The sequence below is a fragment of the Rhinichthys klamathensis genome, unplaced genomic scaffold (genome assembly GCF_029890125.1).
Source record: "Rhinichthys klamathensis goyatoka isolate OS25496 unplaced genomic scaffold, OSU_Roscu_1.1 h1tg000269l_1, whole genome shotgun sequence".
NCBI classification, from domain to species: Eukaryota; Metazoa; Chordata; class Actinopteri; order Cypriniformes; family Leuciscidae; genus Rhinichthys; species Rhinichthys klamathensis.
The window spans coordinates 3,364,829-3,383,288 of NW_026606789.1; the positions used below are offsets into that span (position 1 = coordinate 3,364,829).

General features: G+C 38.8%; 1 protein-coding gene across 13 annotated transcripts in view; it reads right to left on the reverse strand.

Moving 5' to 3' along the window:
• The window catches only part of ubr4 (ubiquitin protein ligase E3 component n-recognin 4), a 61,142-nt gene extending 42,969 nt beyond the window's left edge, over nt 1-18,173 (reverse strand). For 7 of the 13 annotated variants that reach the window (XM_056268080.1, XM_056268081.1, XM_056268077.1 and 4 more), the window contains exons 1-22: nt 18,017-18,173; nt 15,694-15,791; nt 15,431-15,534; nt 15,197-15,326; nt 9,473-9,612; nt 8,530-8,632; nt 6,624-6,765; nt 6,418-6,542; nt 6,208-6,332; nt 6,056-6,115; nt 5,785-5,975; nt 4,932-5,031; nt 4,709-4,864; nt 4,500-4,617; nt 2,473-2,514; nt 2,096-2,283; nt 1,703-1,859; nt 1,529-1,614; nt 1,261-1,430; nt 847-1,126; nt 623-761; nt 396-475 (exon numbers count right to left, since the gene is read on the reverse strand). In XM_056268080.1, coding sequence (XP_056124055.1) covers nt 396-475; nt 623-761; nt 847-1,126; nt 1,261-1,430; nt 1,529-1,614; nt 1,703-1,859; nt 2,096-2,283; nt 2,473-2,514; nt 4,500-4,617; nt 4,709-4,864; nt 4,932-5,031; nt 5,785-5,975; nt 6,056-6,115; nt 6,208-6,332; nt 6,418-6,542; nt 6,624-6,765; nt 8,530-8,632; nt 9,473-9,612; nt 15,197-15,326; nt 15,431-15,534; nt 15,694-15,791; nt 18,017-18,141 — 2,859 coding nt within the window. In that variant the 5' untranslated portion in view covers nt 18,142-18,173. The remainder of the gene's footprint in view (nt 1-395; nt 476-622; nt 762-846; nt 1,127-1,260; nt 1,431-1,528; nt 1,615-1,702; nt 1,860-2,095; nt 2,284-2,472; nt 2,515-4,499; nt 4,618-4,708; nt 4,865-4,931; nt 5,032-5,784; nt 5,976-6,055; nt 6,116-6,207; nt 6,333-6,417; nt 6,543-6,623; nt 6,766-8,529; nt 8,633-9,472; nt 9,613-15,196; nt 15,327-15,430; nt 15,535-15,693; nt 15,792-18,016) is intronic. The other 6 variants (XM_056268082.1, XM_056268083.1, XM_056268078.1 and 3 more) reach the window with 5 other exon arrangements.
• Between the last annotated feature and the right edge of the window lie 287 nt (nt 18,174-18,460).

Here is an 18,460-nt window from a genome sequence, read left to right on the forward strand (position 1 = left end):
CTTTTTTATCGGTTATCATTCAATTCTAAGACTAGAATCTTCAGACCGCACACTACACAACTTTAAACACCGACTGTAAACACAGATTGAGCGCAAAAGGAACAGACCCAGTGCATTTCTGCATGATCAGTCGTAATGACCAAATTACATTAAAAAAAATCGGCATGACAGTAGTGTAGTGTGTTCCTCGCTTAACAGTATATCGCTGGTCACATATTTTGAACTTCTTTTTACCCCTAATGGTTGTGAGTATTTCAGGGACTTAAGACACTGAAAAGTTCATGCAAACTTTCCAACAAAAAGTTTTGTAATGACCAAAACGATTTTCTTTAACTAGGTGCAGAGACACTCCCATGGCTCTAATACTACTATAGACTTGTGATGTGTGGCCTCACCTTGCCGTCAAGTCGACTCCTGTCATCCTCTGAGGCTTCAGGGGACAGAACGCAGTAGAATTTCGGCTGCACTGTGGAATCTAAATGAGAGCAACAACAGACATCAATAACAATCAAAACAGCTCTTACACATAAAGCAGTACTCAACAAACAACAGTTGAAAGCTTTGCTAATTTAGTGCGATTATCAAGGGCATAATGGAGAGAAATATAAGAGGTCTGACTTACTCCTACCTGCCGAGCAGTGCTTGGCCCAGTTCTCCTCCACCTCTTTGAAACCATAATATAGTGGGATGGCACCTCTCTTTCCCCCCTCCGGTCCAGAACTGGCTCCGGATGCCAATGGTGTCAGGAGATTGTACTGAACCTGAGTGTGGAAATAAAATCTAACTGTTACAAACCATCTACTAAACAGTGGCATGTTTCCAGTGAAAGTACAGCTACATTCGTACCTGCTCAAACAAGTACATGGGAGCTTTTGAGTACTGGTGCAGCAGGTAGTCAAACACAAGCAAGATGCGGGCCAAGTTGAGGGGTACAGCCTGAAGCTGAGAATCAACGTGGGCCGCGATTTCAGCGATGGCCTGCATGCAGAGGGTTAGGACGTTGCGGCGGCCCTTTTCAGAGAAGTTGTGGAAGATGAGCAAAAGCAGCTGGAGGTGTTCAACGTTTAGGTCCTCGTCAGCAGGCACCGCTCCCTGTAGCGTGTGCTGTTTTAGAGTGCCCACAAACCTACGGAAAATATATTCCAGTTGTGAATATGTTACACAACGGATTTGATGTTAACACACAATATATCTTGTGAAGAATCCAAAGCTACATTTGAGAAAAGAAAAGTAATTCTTAAAGATTGAGTGATGTCTTACCTCTCCCAGACCTTCATGCACTCGGGTACATCAGGCTCCCCCTGCTGGCTGGCTTTATGCTGCCAGATCAGCAGTAACCTGGAAAGCACTGAGAGAGACTGAGGATGGATGTACATGGGCCAGGGACCCTCTGAGAATGGGGCAACACCCAACTGCTGCAGAAGAGTGTTCTGAAGAAAAGTTATACAAAACAAGGTATCAGATGCCTGTTGTCTGTAATACTGAGATGCAGCTCAGGCATTTTTAAGCATATTTTTTAATAATTTACCTGTAGGGATGGAGAGGGCAGGTCTGACGTTACCAGAGAGTGATTGAAGTGATAGAGGGCTGAGGCGAATTCGTCATCGGAGGAACCTGGACGGCAAAAAAGTTGCATGTTAGGAAAAGCCTAAACGGACACCTAAATGTAAGACATAGACAAGAGTGGGGGGGCTTAAAAAACCTTTGACATCTTTGTCGACATCCTTGATGATGCTGGCGAGGGTGGCCATGTGCTGCTCCGTGAGGGACACGCTCAGGTAGTTGCGAATGAAATTATTTCTGGACTTCAGCATGGAGGTGGTGATGAAGTTTAGTATGCTTGAGGCCAAACTCAAAAACTAGAACAAGAAACAACATCAAGTCAACATAAAAATGGCTTTTGCAATCCATTTCACTTATTGTGTATTGTAATGTAAACCGGTATGGCAGTACTTAACATCTCTGCATAGACAAGTCTAATTTGATTATCAGCTCGCCATATAACAAATGTGTTTGTACAGGACATAAAACAACATTTCAGTTCCAGCAGCAAAGTTAGTCAAAATCAGATCTGCACTTCACATTCTGGCCTTACCAACTCCGGGTCCTTGCGACTGGCCAGGATGTTGCCGTTCTCTGCCGTGTTCAGCTTGCTGGGGCTCTTGAGTCTCGGGGACGTTTCCAGAGGTGGGGGAGGAGGGGGAGGTGGAGGTGCCACCTTCTCTTTACTGGGAGAAATAGTCTCTTCAAACCACAGTCCCAGAATGGGCTCACTATCATCATCTGAAAACACGCCAAGAGTGACATTCAGCACCACATTCAATGAAGTCACTGTACTGTATGCAAACGGTGATGTTGTTTCCATTTAGCCATGGAAATAAATCTACTTAAGATCTTTTTACTGTTTACTGCACAATAAACAGAAGCATAATGAGACACTACGAGTCTGACCTAAAACAGAGATCTGCTGACCTGATAAACAAGCTGCTCTTGTCCTCTCCTGTCTTCTCTCTGCTGAAATAATGAATACTGTCACTAGCTGTGATGGCTGCCAGATTGGCAGTTAGCAGAGCATGCTTAGCGTGCCACAGTGTTCCGGAGCAGGAAGTAAACTGACCTGACTCTGAGCTCTGGGGAGGCCTGACTGCTGTCCTTCTACTACAGCGTGCAGTGCTCAGGAACTGCCTGAGAATGTCCCTGAGATTCCTCAGCCCTGACACTAGCTCAGTAAACCACAAGCAAACCCTGTACTCAGCTGCATAGAAAATAACTCATTCTAATATCATTAAATAAGACAGCTGGGAGAACCTCGCAAAAACTGTCAAGAAAAGCACAGGTCATGTTTCAGACTGTTTTTAAGGAAATTAAGTTTGTATTTTGACATGATTGATATAATAATTAAGCACATTTAAATCCTCCCTTCCCAAGTGTCAGTAGACTATTGGAATGCAAAAAGAGAAAAATATAGCATTACAGAAATGCATATTTTTTTAAATTATAAAATGCATTTATAAAGCTTACTTATTTAGTGGTAAAAAAAAAAAGAGAACAGGGAAACTGCAGTTAATAAAAAAAATATTAAATTAAATCTTGCAAAGATTTAATTACAACAATTTTTTTTCAATTTCATTGCAAAACAGGATAAAATATGAAAAGTCTATTTTTGTTTGTTTTGACATTACTGTTATCAAAAATAAGTGTTTTTAAATCAAACCTTCTCCATTGTAGCAGCAATAAAAAAAAGCATTACAGTAAACCATATATCAGAATTGCAGAAAATATATATATTTTTTAATTCTAAAGTGTTTTAGGAAAGCTTAATAATCAACAAGGAAAAATAAAATGAACAAAATAATATAAAAATATACATGTTTGTGGAGAGGATGATTTTCATTATTATTCCATTCATTAATGTTCCAGTACTGAGAATGTGATTTTTCTTCATTGCAAAATGTGCTTAATTGTCATGAAACAAAAGTCTAAAAATATGCTTTATTTTCAGCAAAATAATGTTTCCTTTGGATTTTGAAATATAACCTGGAGATTTTTTGTGAGAATCACCCAGCTAGACATCAATCTAATGAGGAGATTTACTGGTAAAAGCAACTACTCTGCATATAAACTGAATGTCATGTTCTTTCTTAATTACAAGATCAACTACAATGTCTGACCTCACTGTGGCCTTCATTTAAAAGGTTAAAGGGTTATGAAACACAAACTCATTTTTTGAGATGTTAAGAGACATGTACCGGTTGCACATTAATTAAAACAACAATAGCACTCATGTTTATTATTAAGAGAAAATATCAAATCGTTTTTCTTCCTGTTTAAAAAGCAAAGTTGAATCAACGTCACGAAAAGTGAGGTGTGTGTTAATTCGGAGTGGTAAGAGTGGCTGGAGAGTATTTGGGATTAAGAGTTTATTCTCAAGAATAATACAATCACTGCGCTGTATTACTCATGAGAATTCAAATGTCACATAAGACCGGTTCAGCGTTGCGTTCGGACACACTGTGTAAGTGTTTCAGTACAGTAGCACAAGAGTGTTGTTTGCATTGTCACCACGATGCAGTCAGAGCTGGAGTTTTGATGACAAGATGGATTATTCTGATACACAGAAGAAAATGATGTAGACCCCAAATTCAAAGAAGAATGGACCGTTGATATTTCTAAGAATAATTTCAAGTATTTGATTTGGTCATGATTGTTGTTAGTAGCATCTAATGATACGATTTCAGTGAGTTTGTTGTCATAGGGTTATATTTATTATAAAATACATCAAGGTGCCTCCAAATCGGGTTTTTTTCACAGCTCACATTTAAATATTAATTTGTCTGTATAATGAGTGTGTTGGAAATGTTTTATTTTTTGTTGTCTCCCTACCTCCCACCCTCTACACTCCCACAGCTTTTTTTTTTTTAATAAGTGTGAACAAGCAGTGCTGAAACAGGGGGGGTTCTTGACCCTTTAAATAAACAGAAATCTGCAGTGTTCGTTACCTTGACTGCTGTCCTCTTCTGTGCTGCTGAAGTCATCTTCATAGTAAGTGTTGGAGTCAGTGGAGGCACTGGCGTCACTGCTGACCGAACCCTTCCTCTGTCGCTGCAGCACACATGCCTGAATCAAGCACAACCAGAGCCACCGCATTCATCAAACACAACAGACAACTTCCTCATAGCAACCATGATCGAGTCTTGTGGTCACATACCTTTTTATAGGAGGTGGAGAGCAGCGTGAAGAGCAGGTTGGTGAGAGGGACCGAGTCAATGAGTCTCTGCACTCTTTGGATAGACGTGCTCTGGGCCATGATGTTCAGCTCTGCTGGAGGACCGTCACTAGCCCAGCCCTTGAAGACAGATAACGGCTTCATTCACATTTACAATATAAAAATGCCCTGGTATTTCAAAAGAAGCTATTGTGTTTGGCCTTACTCTGTGAAGAGCCTCCACTTGTAAGTCCTGGAACAGTGATGTGAGCAGCTTGATAGAGTGATTGGCCAGAATGACTGACAGAACCCCAAAACCTTGGTGCCTGATGGGGGGAATTTTTCTTTAAACATTTTTTGTAATATTCAAACCCACACTAAACATTTTTTGTAATATTTAAACCCACACTAAAAATCCAATTCATACATACAATGAATGTAATACATTTTATTGCTTATGAGCTTGTTTTTTAATTTATTTCTGTATTCATTCGTTTTAATTTTATTTTAGGGTGGTGCATATAGTAAAAAATGTCAGCATGATGCTGTCCTAATATCATAACGAAGAAGAAAAAGGTTCTCATTTAAAGAATGAAAACCATAAAAAGTAGTTTGACAAAATATTTTTTCTTTGGAATAAGAAAACTTTTGGTTACACTTTATTTTAAGGTGTCATTGTTACAGTGTAATTATATATTTAAGTACTGAGTAATACTAAGCAACTACATGTACTTACTATCGGGTAAGGATTTGGTTGAGGATTAGTTGCATATAATTATGCATAATTTACTGTTATTACCATGGTAAGTACATGTAACAAGGACACTGTAAAATAAAGTGTTACCCAACTTTTTTTTTAACAAAACTGCTTTATAATTTATAAATATGATATCAGGAAAATATCATAATGATAAGAGGATCCTGCAGACCATCATAAAAAATTGGCAAGGTCAAAAAATCTCTTAAACTTAAAAAAAAAAAAAGATTAAACTTGAGGACCAGTGTTTTAGGACACTCTTATATTATAACTCATATTCATTAGGCAATCACTTGAAGCACAGAAACACAAAGGCACTTACCCTTTCCCCGGGCCAAGTTTAGGAGATCCTGCTCCGTCCTTGGTTCGGGTGGAGATGTCTCGGACCCGTAGTGCTGCCAGGGGATCTTTCTCCTTCCCTTTATCAGCCAGGGCCGTGGGGCTTAGGTTCAGTATCAAATACAGGCTGTTCAACAGGCACCAGGCGCCCAAGAGTTGAAAGTTCTGATAATGCTGTTGAAACACGAAACCAGATCTCAGATGTGGGACATTCTCGCTTATGTTGTATACTCTGTGGCAAACAATTCACCTACCTCCCCTCCAGCTCTGCGAGAGTTACTGATGGCCTGTCCAATCATCTCATATATTTCCAGCTGTTGAAAAAAGGAAAAACAGAAGATCAGCAGTGTACCGAAGCCAATAAAACTTTCAAAAGTCATCTGCCACCTTCACTAATGACACATACGCATTTCTGCACAATGGTAGCAGCGTCATTTTCATAGTCTTCCTCCTTGGAGCCAGTGGAGGCTGCACGAAGCTGCAAGCCACTGCCCACCTGCAGTATGGCCATGCAAGTCGCCACACTCACACCTGAGAGAAAAAAAACACACACCTGAAGTTCTCTGTGTACATCCGAACTCTACAAGAGGAGAGTTTTTTTTCTCAATGAACCCACCTGCATAGAGGCAGCTTAGTGCTAACACAGTCACATCAAGTAGTCTCCCAGGGGTCAAAGGCTCCAGTACAGGCAAGGAAAGTGTGTCCAAGGCCATGGTCACATCAATCACCAGGGAGTGAAAACTGAAATGGGGATGGAAGTCAGTGTACTCACTCTCTACAGGTTCAACAAAAAGCAGTGAGCTGAGGGAGTCTTTGGTTTACCCATTTCGGACAGCGGTAGCATCTGCCACAGTGGCCGGCATGATAAAGAAAGAGTTGGCGGATACCGCATCCTGGAAGCGGTTGATATACCGTAAGAAGTAAGGAAGGTTGAGGCACACACGCAGCAACTTCTCTGAACCTCCTGTAATGCATGGGATAAGAATAAGGACTTATACAGTAGAACAAAATGTTTAACTTAAGTTTACAATATTAAAAGCTTTGGGCAACTCAAATGTGCGACATCCAACTCCTGCAATGTTTTTTTCCTGTAAATATTGAAGTCCATATGTATAAAAGAAAGCAGCAAAAAACTAAACATTGACAATGTAACTAGCAACATATACAACATAATGATGTATTATTCACGCGTGTTGGTGTAGTTTTATAAATGATTTACCTTACAAATCTGATGAAATGGTGAACATTGCGTTCCCAGATGAACATTATAAGCAACCCAAACTCACAGCGTATACAGAGATGGAGTTTGAGACGCACTCCACGCATGTAAATAATAACAATTAATGTGGAGCAGCATTTACTGTGAACCGAGCCTGAGACGCACGTAACCTACACCAGTAGTTCCCAAAGGCTAGGGGTGCCGAAGAATCTCAGCTTTTTTTCCAACTTAAACAGCCTAAAATAACTATCCTACCATATAATATTTAAAAAATATATAAAAACACCAACATATGAGCATGTCCAAACGAATATAAATAAGCGAAATAACTGATATATTTCAAGTAGGCACATGTATCCCATTAAAATGCCCGCGACACAGGTCCATGCACAGATATTTTAGTTTCATTTTTTAAGTTATAAGGTCAGGTTTGAACAAAGCGAATGAGGAACTAAAGAAAAAATGCTATTGGAGTTGGTTATTAGCTATTAAAGAGTTAAGTATCAATCTTTAAATGTGTTTTGTTCCAATGATTCCCACATAAAGTAATTGGTTCAAATCACTTACTGAAAGAATCGGTGTCATAAAATTTCACTTGTCTGTTAACAATGACAGTTTGAACGTTCTTGTTCACTTTTTTTTATTTTGAAGATCTGATTTGAATAATGGCTTTCCGGCTATAAAATACACACAAAATGATATTCAAACTCACACAGACGCTTTTAACATTAAATAAAGCACATAAACAGTACCTGAGATTATCATACTTTCTGTTGTTGTTCCAGCTGCGACGTCGCAAAAAAATTTAAACCGTCACTAAAATATAATAATCGCGTGTCGCCGTCATGGCTGGTTAGGACAAAAACTCTGATTAACATGGAAAAGATACTTTTATTGCGTGTCGAGTCGCGTCTGGTCAGGACACGGTGTTAGGCCTATGTCTGTTGTGATGCATCCATAATAAATTCACGCTGCTGTTTATGCTTCATCTGTTGTTTGCTCATCTAGATTTCAATTTGTGATTTCAAAATCACTATAAAGTGCCTTTGGTGTCCTCATCAGAATCACGCATGAACAATGCAAAATAATTAAATTCTGAGGTTTTATGATAAATTAACAAACATTTACACACATAGAAGTACATTTATGAAATGTGTTTCTCATTTTATACCATTTTCTTTGACTGGATGTATGTAACTTTGGCATGTACCGCACACTGCTCAGCTAACTTCAGTGAGTGAAAGTGCGGTGCAAGGATTCTCGTCCATGGAATGCTCCACTTCCGATATTTTGCAAGTTACTCGACAAAGGATTTTTTTTTAAATTGAGTACTCTAATTCAACATGCAATTGTAATCTTCCTAAAATATGTCTACATAAATATTGATATTAATCAAAATGGCATTGTGAGTATGGTCTTAATAGGGAATATTGTGCCTAGAAGGTACTTGGTCTGATTTGATCATGTGGTATTTGGGTTGAAAAGTTTGAGCTCACAAGCTCAGCTCACCTAATTCTTGTAAACTGGACACATTTTGAGAGATGAAGGCATTCTTCATTTTGGCCTGCAATGCCTGATCTGTTGTTGTCTGGTCATCACACTCATTCTCACCCTGTAAAACAGATGACATTACAGTTTTGTCCTTAAACATCTTTGTTTGCTCATAACAAAACAGCAGTAATCCCATGAGTGATCACATCAATAGCTGCGTTTACATGGACCCGAATAATCCGTTCGTAATCGGACTAGTCATAATAAAAGTCATAGTCATAATAAAAAACAAAAAGTCACATGTAACCAAATAAATTGTCATGGATTTCCTTGAGATTGTAAGGGGTGGTTTAAATGCTGGTTTAAAAAAGCTGGTGGTGCTGAAACCGGAATTTTCTGCACATGTGCAATGATGTAGAATTGGTGTAGTGAGGTATGACGCACGGAATGAGCTGTTGTTGTCGAATATAGTGTCATAAGTGACTGTCTTCTTGTCATTCTAAAATTCTCCTTTCACTCATCGTCTGTGAAGTGGTGCAGGACAACATTGTCCCACAAGGCCTTACTTCAGACTCTCATCACAGACACCTTGTTTTGGGCGCAAGAAGAGGCGTTTTTACAGCTTGATAAATATAATCAGCATGGCACAATGCTTCATGTGCTCATCGTCTTCCTTAAATAAATAAATATTAAGTCTGCTTTTTAAAACAAAGATAAGAAAGAATAATAGGAGGATGGTTAATAATTGCCAACAGCAGAAACTCTATATTCATGCAGTGTGCGCATGACAAAAGATCAATTCCGATTTCAAGCTTGTGATATTATAAACCCGCACATAAACCCAGTCACTTTATTTAGTGTTTATGTAAACGCTGTGTTCAGATTTATCAAACAAACAAAAGGTGTCCATGTAAACATAGGTATTGTGAACTCAATTGAAAGAATAATCTAATTCACTGACCTGCATGTGAACGGATGGAGAGGCCAGCACGGTAATGTCAGGGTTAAACACTGACGTCAGCTGATTGAAAAAGTTCATTTGGACTTCTTTATGTCTGAGTTCGGGGTTAACAGGGGAAGGAAGCTCCTTCTGGTCCTCCACTGGAAAGCAAGAGCAAAAGATGATTGCAGAATATCAGCAGACAGAATCTCATCATTGAGTTGACTATTCTGGAAAAAGATGATCTTAAATCCTCTCTGACAGAGGAAAGAAAACAAAGCTTCCTTTCTACCATTTCAGCACTCACATGAGTAAAAAAGGTTAATCCACTCAGATGAGACAATGCTTTGCTTGGACTGAATTGTGTCAAGGAGGATGTAATTTTTTGGGAAAAAGTAGACAATGATTAATTTGCAGGGCTGTCAAACTATTGAAAATTACTTCCATGATGCATTGTTAAATAAAATTATTTGTATATAAATCATAAAAAACAATATTTCCTGAGAAAAGCCCCAAAATTAACATTATTTGCTGTAGGAAAATTACATATTATAGGATGTACATACTGTACAGGTCAGGGAGTATGTTCCTTTAAAAAAAATAATAATAAGGTACTAATTAAATTAACTTGCTAAAGGAATGCCTTACTAATTTGTAATATTAGCCTAAAGAATGCAACAGAGCAGCTCCCTTCTGACTTGATCTAAACGCAGTAAACCTCACAAGACTATAACTAGCCACAATAATCAAATGAGCAAGAAAACAGACACGCAAACAAATTATGCTTCATTAATTTTCATCTATAGCAGATGACAAGTTGTAGGGGTGTGTGCGATATTGAAAAAAATAATATCTCAAACTTTTCTGGGATTTTATCGATAGCGATAATTAAACGATATTTTACTGTGTTTATTGTGCTGGTACCTTGGCAGGTTTAGGACTGCTATGGATAGTTGACTCTTAAAAGTTTTTGATATTCTTCATATTCTGTGTGGGGGTCAGTTCACAGCAGTGACAGATTTTTGTATTTTATGGGCATTTTTACCTTTATAAATCCATTTTTAAAACCTTATTATATGCATGCATCATCTTTTGCGTCAATTTCATAAATTTACTCAAATTCAATTATAATAAGACTGTATAATAATAAGGGCTGTAACCAATCAAATTAAATAAGTATCAACAAAATGAATCTTTGGAATGGAGAGGAAACACAGAAGCTGCATTTGAAGTAGCATTTTACACAGGCTGTTTAATGCAGCTCAGAGGTGACAAATGAATAACCTGCAGTAACAAACGCATAAATAATGTTTTAAAAGTAAAACGTTGAATATTGATATTTGGAATTATTTAAAACATGAAAAGATACTTTCAATGTGAAATTAAAACCGGCAATAGGTGGAAGCAAGTCACCGTTAATAAATGAGTCATTGAGATTCAACAGATTCATTCAAATGGCTGATTCATTCAGGAATGAAGCATTTGACTGTCTTAATCCATCTTAGTCATTGATTCAACGAAAAGCTGATTCATTCAGTAAGGAAACACCGCCGTGTGTTACTCAGAGACGCAATTACAGTGCCATGGCTTTGATTTGAACAATTTTCGTTGGCGAACGTTGAAAGTTGGTGAACGTAACTGTGGTTCTATGTGAAAGTAGAAGACCGCCAGAGCCAGATGTTGCCAAAAAAAGTGTAGAATGACGGAGAATAGATGAGGGCGCAGAGTGCCCAACAGACTCGTACCCATGAGAAATTACCTTCGTCACCCAGTGTGTCAGCCTCTGTTAAGAAAGTGCAGCACCTCTGCGTGCATCACTAAAACAGACAAACAATTGATCATTCTTACGCCAGGCTGCTGTCTTTTCAATGTAAGCCTTCAAAGACCTAACTGGACATAGCTCCAACCGTATGTCAGCTTGATCTGCTGGCAGTGCAGCCAACACAATAGGCTGGTTCATAAACTGTGAAGACAAGATCTTGGGTAGAATGCCAGGATGGGCCACAATGAAACACTACGGAATCCAGTGAGTGAGTGAACTCCATGCGTTTCGCTGTTGTAATGGCCAAGAGAAATGCAGTCTTAAATGACAGCCATTTAATGTCAGACTCTAACATTGGCTCAAATGGGGGCTGAAAGGGAATTGAGAACCATACCCAAGTCCAACTTTGTGATCCACGTGCCCCGTGGAGGACACAGACAATTAGCTCCTTTCAGGAAAGCAACAATCAGCCAGTCAGACCCAGTCAGAAGTTATGAGTCACTAAACTCTGACCGGTGAGCTGCTAAAGCCGCCACATACACCTTTAGTGTGGATGTAGAACGCTCAAGTTCCAAAAGATGTTGCAGAAAATCCAAAATGCATCCAACTGAGCAGTGTAATGGATCAACATCACAGCTAGAACACCAGTCAGAGAACATCTTCCATTTTCAAACATACAACTTTCGCGTTGATGCCGCATGTGTACTCAAAACAGTGTCCATGCCTGGCCCTCTCTGAACACTCTAAGAGAGTTCTGGTGGGCACGATGGCCACACCCACAGTTTCAACCGATCTGGATGTGGGTGCCAAACTCTTCCTTCTAGCAGACTCAGGAGGTCTGGTCTGTTGGGCAGACGACAAGATGGTCCTATTATCAGTGAAAACAGTCTGAAACCATGGCCTCGCAGGCCAATGAGGATCCACTAACAGCAGACGGTGGCCGCAGTCGCGCACTCAGCAAAGAGTCCTCCAAATCAGTGGTAACGGGGGGAAATCAAATAGTGTCACGTCTGGCCAGTCGTGGGCTAATGCATCCAGACCCAGAGATCCCGGTTCATCCATCAGGGAAAACCAAAGAGGGCATTAAGACGTCTGATTGTCGGTGAACACATCTACTGCTGCGCCAAATGTCCTCCATATCATTAGCACCACTTCTGAGTGTAGAGTCCAATCTCCCTGCGACATCCAGCCACATGACAGAGCATCTGCGGTCTGACAAAACGTCACCTAGTTGTCTGTGCACACCAAAACATGTTTTCCTCTGCAAAGAGTTTGAAAGTGAAGAAGAGGGAGAGAGACCCTCTCCACGTGCCAATCACTCCCCTCTTGTGCAAGGGGAGTGATTGATTGTTCACTCCCCTCTGTAGAATTGCATGCACGAGACAATAGCTCATCAGTGCGTCAGTGCACTGCATACATCCTGAAGAACTCTTCAGCAGCAAGCTGCACAAAATAAAGTCACTTTGATTCAATCAGGCCAGAATGAGAAAGAAATCGATTTGACGTGTTGTAACACTCCGCCCTTTACTGCTCTTTTTTAAGCAGAGGTGTCACTAAAAACGCACAAGGGGATCTTTAGAATAAAAGCAATAATCGTGAATATAACAACCTTCAAAAGTGATACATACCCAATGCTATCTTAAACAGATAAACATGCCCAAGAACAGGTGTATGGGAATTAATAAGGCACACAGCAATACACTAATATTCAGGCGGCGCTGAACAACAATCAACAAAAGACGCATCAACCAGTTCAATTGACTGACGCGCTTAGCGCAGTATATTACAAAGGACTCAATTATCCAGTGCATCCTCACAATTTTCCCCTTTCAGCTGTCCCAGTCCACAAAATTAAACCAAAAAAAAAAACCGTCCAGGCTGACTCAAGAGTATGCTCCAGACTTTCCAACCAGAAAGCAGTTAGTCCGTGAGAATAATCCACTGTTCGGACTTTACGGAAAAACGTAATCTACAAAAACAAAAAAAAGGAAAAAAGTAGAGCGCTGATCCAGTGGTATACCACTCCAAAAAAATACAAAAATAGGACTGATCTCACCAGATCCGGAGATCGTCGGGCAATGTTACTCACGCAGTTCAGAATTTTGGGTCAAGGCTCGTCCTCTTGTCGAAGACGCGCATGCGAGTAAACAATCCAGGTGAGTTAATAATTTTCTGTCCTTCTCGCTCGCATTAAAGCCGTGCCTTAACGTCTCGTTTGAAAAATACTATCAAAACCCTAAGGAAACAAAGCTTTAACTATCAATCTATAGCTGCAGCAAACAATGCTGGCGCCATGTCTTCAAAACCCTCTCTTTTCTTTTACTGATTCTCACCTGGTCCTTAAGTAAGGTTAGGCGCGCCTTGATAGAAATTAAGGGCGACCGAGGCCTTAAAGAGATATCAAAATACACAGTGGAAACTAAGTATACACAGGAATATTACACAGGAATACATACGAGTATCATTCATCATACATAAACATGATACATAACCAATGTAATGCATTCTAAACCACCACAAGAGTTTGTTTCAAAGGAACACTTAAATTAATGTGACGATGTCACAGTGTTAAGTGGGTATTATAGCTGAAGATACGCCATGAGTCACGAGGTGACAACTTTGTTATTCGATTCTCTGTCAAGCGTGAGTGTGGGGATTTTCCACTAGTGCTTTAGCACTGCCTCTGGCGGTCTGGAGCAAAAGGAAATAGAACAGGCAATATGGTGTCTAAAATTTAAGTCACTTAAAATTAACTTCTTGTGTATTAAACTTGTATAAAATCAATATCACATGTGTTATGCTGATATCTGGAGAAAAACTGTACTCTTCGTGTGATATTTATTAACTATATTAAATTATATAAATATAGACTATTACAGAGTGAAAATGTGCACCCACACTAGTCTAATCTACAAGACTACATCACGTATGCATGCACTCTCTGTGTGAGGGATATACTCGATAATGTCAAATCGGCGGCATATCGTTAAAACAAACAGACGAGATATATTGCACACCCCTAGGGGACAAATATAGTTATGACACATCTGGGTACCACCAGCCCTGCATCATCATTGTAAGACATAAATGAACAACAAAGGCACCTTAGGAATCTGTCCACATGGAATATGTCCCAGCAGATTTGCACACTATTAGAACTTCCAATAAAACCTACAATCCTACAGAACCTCTGCACCTCTTATTTAATATTTTGTCAAAACATATCATTTACCAAAAAGAGTATCCTAGTTTCTTTCAGCTCCTTTTCAATTTTTTTTTACCATACACTACCGGGGGGAGAAATTAATACTCAGCAAGGATGGACTACTTAATCAAAAAAAGTTGCAGTAAAGACATTTATACTTTTACACATTTTTTTTCCCCCTCAAATAAATGCAGTTCTTTTAAACCTTTTATTTATCAAAGAAGAATCCTGAAAAAAAGTCAACCGTTTTCAACATTGATAACAAGAAATGTACTCCAGCACAAAATAATTCTTTCAACAGGATTAAAAAAAACCTTACAGTCCCCCAACTTGAACAGTTGTGTATAAATTAATTCTGTAGATTTTCCCTCAAATCAGCACTACACCAGATGTTATGTCCCTTTAATTAGCCTTTTTAAGGCAAAAGGCAAAGCAAACACCTTCACCAACTGAAGTTATTTACTTGAAATAACAAGCAAGAGGCGCATCATTTAACACACCAAAACACTGCTGCTGCATATTCCCATCCCGTAATACTGGGTCTAGCCTATATTTAAACCACAGAGATTTACCCCCCCCCAAAAACAGGTCATTACACCAAGTAAGACATTTCATTTGCCTTAGGGTGCTTTCATACGGGCAGCTTAGCTCGAAACGCGGTAAGGTTTGCATGAAAAATTGGTGAAAGCTGTCATACGGACCCGATGCTACCTGTAGGAGGTAGTCTGAATTTGCTTGCACTGGAACTGTGGCTATGACCATTTAAAACAGCTCTTACCATCAGAAAGGGTCTTGACAGTTTGAGGAAGTTTGGCCGACTTCATCATCGCAGTAAAGGTGATGATCTCTGTCCGATCCAATCGACTGCAGCCAGTACAAAGGCCTTTTATTAAGAGGATCAGGTGCTTCTATTGAGCAGAAAGAGAAAGGAAGTTAGTTTATAAGAAAATGCTAGGCTTATTCAAACAGACAGGATGTACACCATGCTCTGATCAAAAGGTTCATGTCTGACCTGAGAGACTGCACATGCTTCATCAGGATTCTCCAGACGCAGCAATGAGAATTCAATCAATACTTTACATGCTGCAGCTACTGACAGCAACTGATTTCTGGGGACTAGAATGTGACAGAAGAACTGTTATTAAATGGGAATATTGTGAATAGCCAGTTAAATCTGTGTACGTCTACATTCAGCTAAAACATATGATGTAGCCTACTTTGGCTAGAAATGAAGGAAATTATAGTTTTAGAATAAAATATTGAAATTTGACATACTTTGTCCACAAACAGTGGTGATGTAATGTGCAGATAGTGCCACAAAAGAGGAGTAGAATGGCTCATACTGTTTGTCATGGTGAAGAATCTCAGATTCACTATAAAAAAAGAAGAGAAAAATGGTTACAATCACTATAAATTGCAGTTTGCAACTCATTTTACTTTCGTAATGTGACATTTCCAAGTGACACCAGGTATGTAATGAGATCAAATGTAGGGCGGGACTGGATTATCCAGTATAAATTGAATTATGAAAGTCAGTGTAACATATCAGAATACATCCAGACTGGGCTAAACTAACTAAAGAACTCACTAAATGCTGTTCCATCCAGCAATATTATGAAACTGTCCTATAGTAAGCATGTAACAACTAGCCTAGTTAGCAATAAAAGGTGAAAAACAAATAATTCCAAAGCACAAACATTTATTTGGAGTAGGAATGCATGACCATATCTGACAGACTGAATGCTTGCAAGAAAGCAATATCAAAGTTCCTCATTTGTGTATAACAACAAACACTATATCAAACATCTTTAAAAAGTGTTTAAGTTGCATGTGTTAAATGATTCCTAAAATTTATTTTAATAATTGCCCAGTTTGTACCAGTTGTTTTAGTATTATTTATATTATTGTATTTAATAATTAGCTTTTTAATATATATATATTATTTTAGTAATGTTGTTTTGTGCTTGTCATTTTTATTCGTTTTTTTTAATATAATTCTTATATGCTTGCTTTAATTTTTTTATTTCAGTTTTTGTAATTTTACTATTTTAGTACGACACCTTAAACCTATTTTATTTCAGTTAGTTGCCTTGCCAAGACAGCATTTCTAATTTTCATTTACATTTTTCAAGTTTAAGTCTATCATCTGATATATTTAATTTTATTTCAGATTTAGTTTAACAACATTAATTTAATGGTACGCCTTAAAGGTTTTTTTATATACATTTAAAAGAATTGCATTGGGAATAGACTTTTATTTTTGAACAAATACACTCATGTCAGCAAACAATATACTGATCATAATTAATGATTCAATCCAGAGAGATGAATAGAGACATATGGGACAGTAACACAATTATTGCAGTTTGAATTTAAAAACAAAATTTAGACTCAATCTTTATTAAACTACGAACATAAACAGGTTTAGTCCAGTATAGATTGACAGCTCAATAGTACTACTTTCACTTTTGACTGGTTAAGTTGCACTTAGCTCATGAACACCGACAAAACAAAAAGACAACAGTTAACGTTTTTTGAATCATAAATTCGACTCAGTGTGTTTAGTGTTTATTTTAAAGCTCAGACAGTTGCTTGGCTCGTAGTCAGATCAGTGTTTATTAAGTATTAAATGACACAGACGCTAATGTGTTTATTTGCGCATACGGCACACCTAACACTTTTTCTGTAAAAACGAAACTTTGATGACAGTAACGTTACACATATTTGCACCGAAACAAATAAGCCTTTGAAACGGACAACTAAACCTACAACAAACTAAAATAGAATTTAGACGTTTCATTTTTAACCAAACGAGGCTGACACAATTAGCGAACCATCAACAACACTAGCACCAGCTGCTAAGTCATATCATAGCTGGCTAGTTAGCAGGCACACCCCCATATGCATCAAATTGAAACGACTAAAATTAAAACTTTGAGTAAATGGGACTAATGTGGTTTCCACTGACTGATGAAGATTGACTTGGTTGACATTTTAAAGGGACGCTTATAAGTAGCACGTCTTGACAGTGGCTAGCAGGCTAACTAACTAGCGTTGTTTGGGTTTAGTCGAGAGGGAGGCTAACAAGCTCATTCGTTGTCAATTAATTCACTTCCGACACAAATATAAAATCATTTTATTTAGGGTTGGATGTCAGTGGATTTAGGGTTCATTATAAGTAATCGACATTGTTAAAATATCATTCGGGCCGGTTATATGAACGTATAAGAATGGATCCCCGGCCTGATGATGAAGCAAAATCTGATGCATCTGCTACTGTAAATGCACAGTAACACTCCAGCTGTGTCTCAAAGCCCAACGAGCTGGCTACGTAGAAAGCATTTTAAAGCATAATTTGCGCGTTCAAAATAATTTTTGGCTTTGGAAACCATTTCAGACAGCATTTTGGGTTAGTATGTGCGTATTGGGAACGGCCCAAACCCTCTCATGATGCTCAGAAATGCTGTCAAGGTAGTCAGCTGACTAGGTTTTGAGTCACAGCCTCGGTGCTGCCATAGCATCACAGCTAATGCGGAGTCACTCAACAGTTTATTTCAGCCCTGCACGGGGGAACTCAACAAACAAGCCCTCGTCTGACCTGTTTATGATGGATCCTATAAGCTGAGGTAGCTCTTTCGTTTCGAAAGCCGTGTAGGACGCTGATAAAAGTGGCCGTACGGCTGCGGTCCACTCAGGTTCTCCATCTCCTCCACTCGACGCCATCTTGAGATACTCTATTAGAATCCAAGAGCGGAAATGAGGTTAATCATCAGACGTCAAATAACAGGAACTGTCGTCAGAGATAAACATGAAACGTGTTGTGTCATGATGTGAGCACGTTGTAACCTACAGTGGTTGTAACCTTCTGAGAAAGTAACAGGACTGTGATGTCTTTCCAAACCTGTAATACTTACTTTTTCTGAAACCTAAAAGGAAATGCTGGGCAGAATGAGCCTCAGTCACTATTCAATTTAATGATATGGGGGATAATAGATGCAATGTAAGTGAATAGTAACTGAGGCTTTCATTCTGCCTAACATCT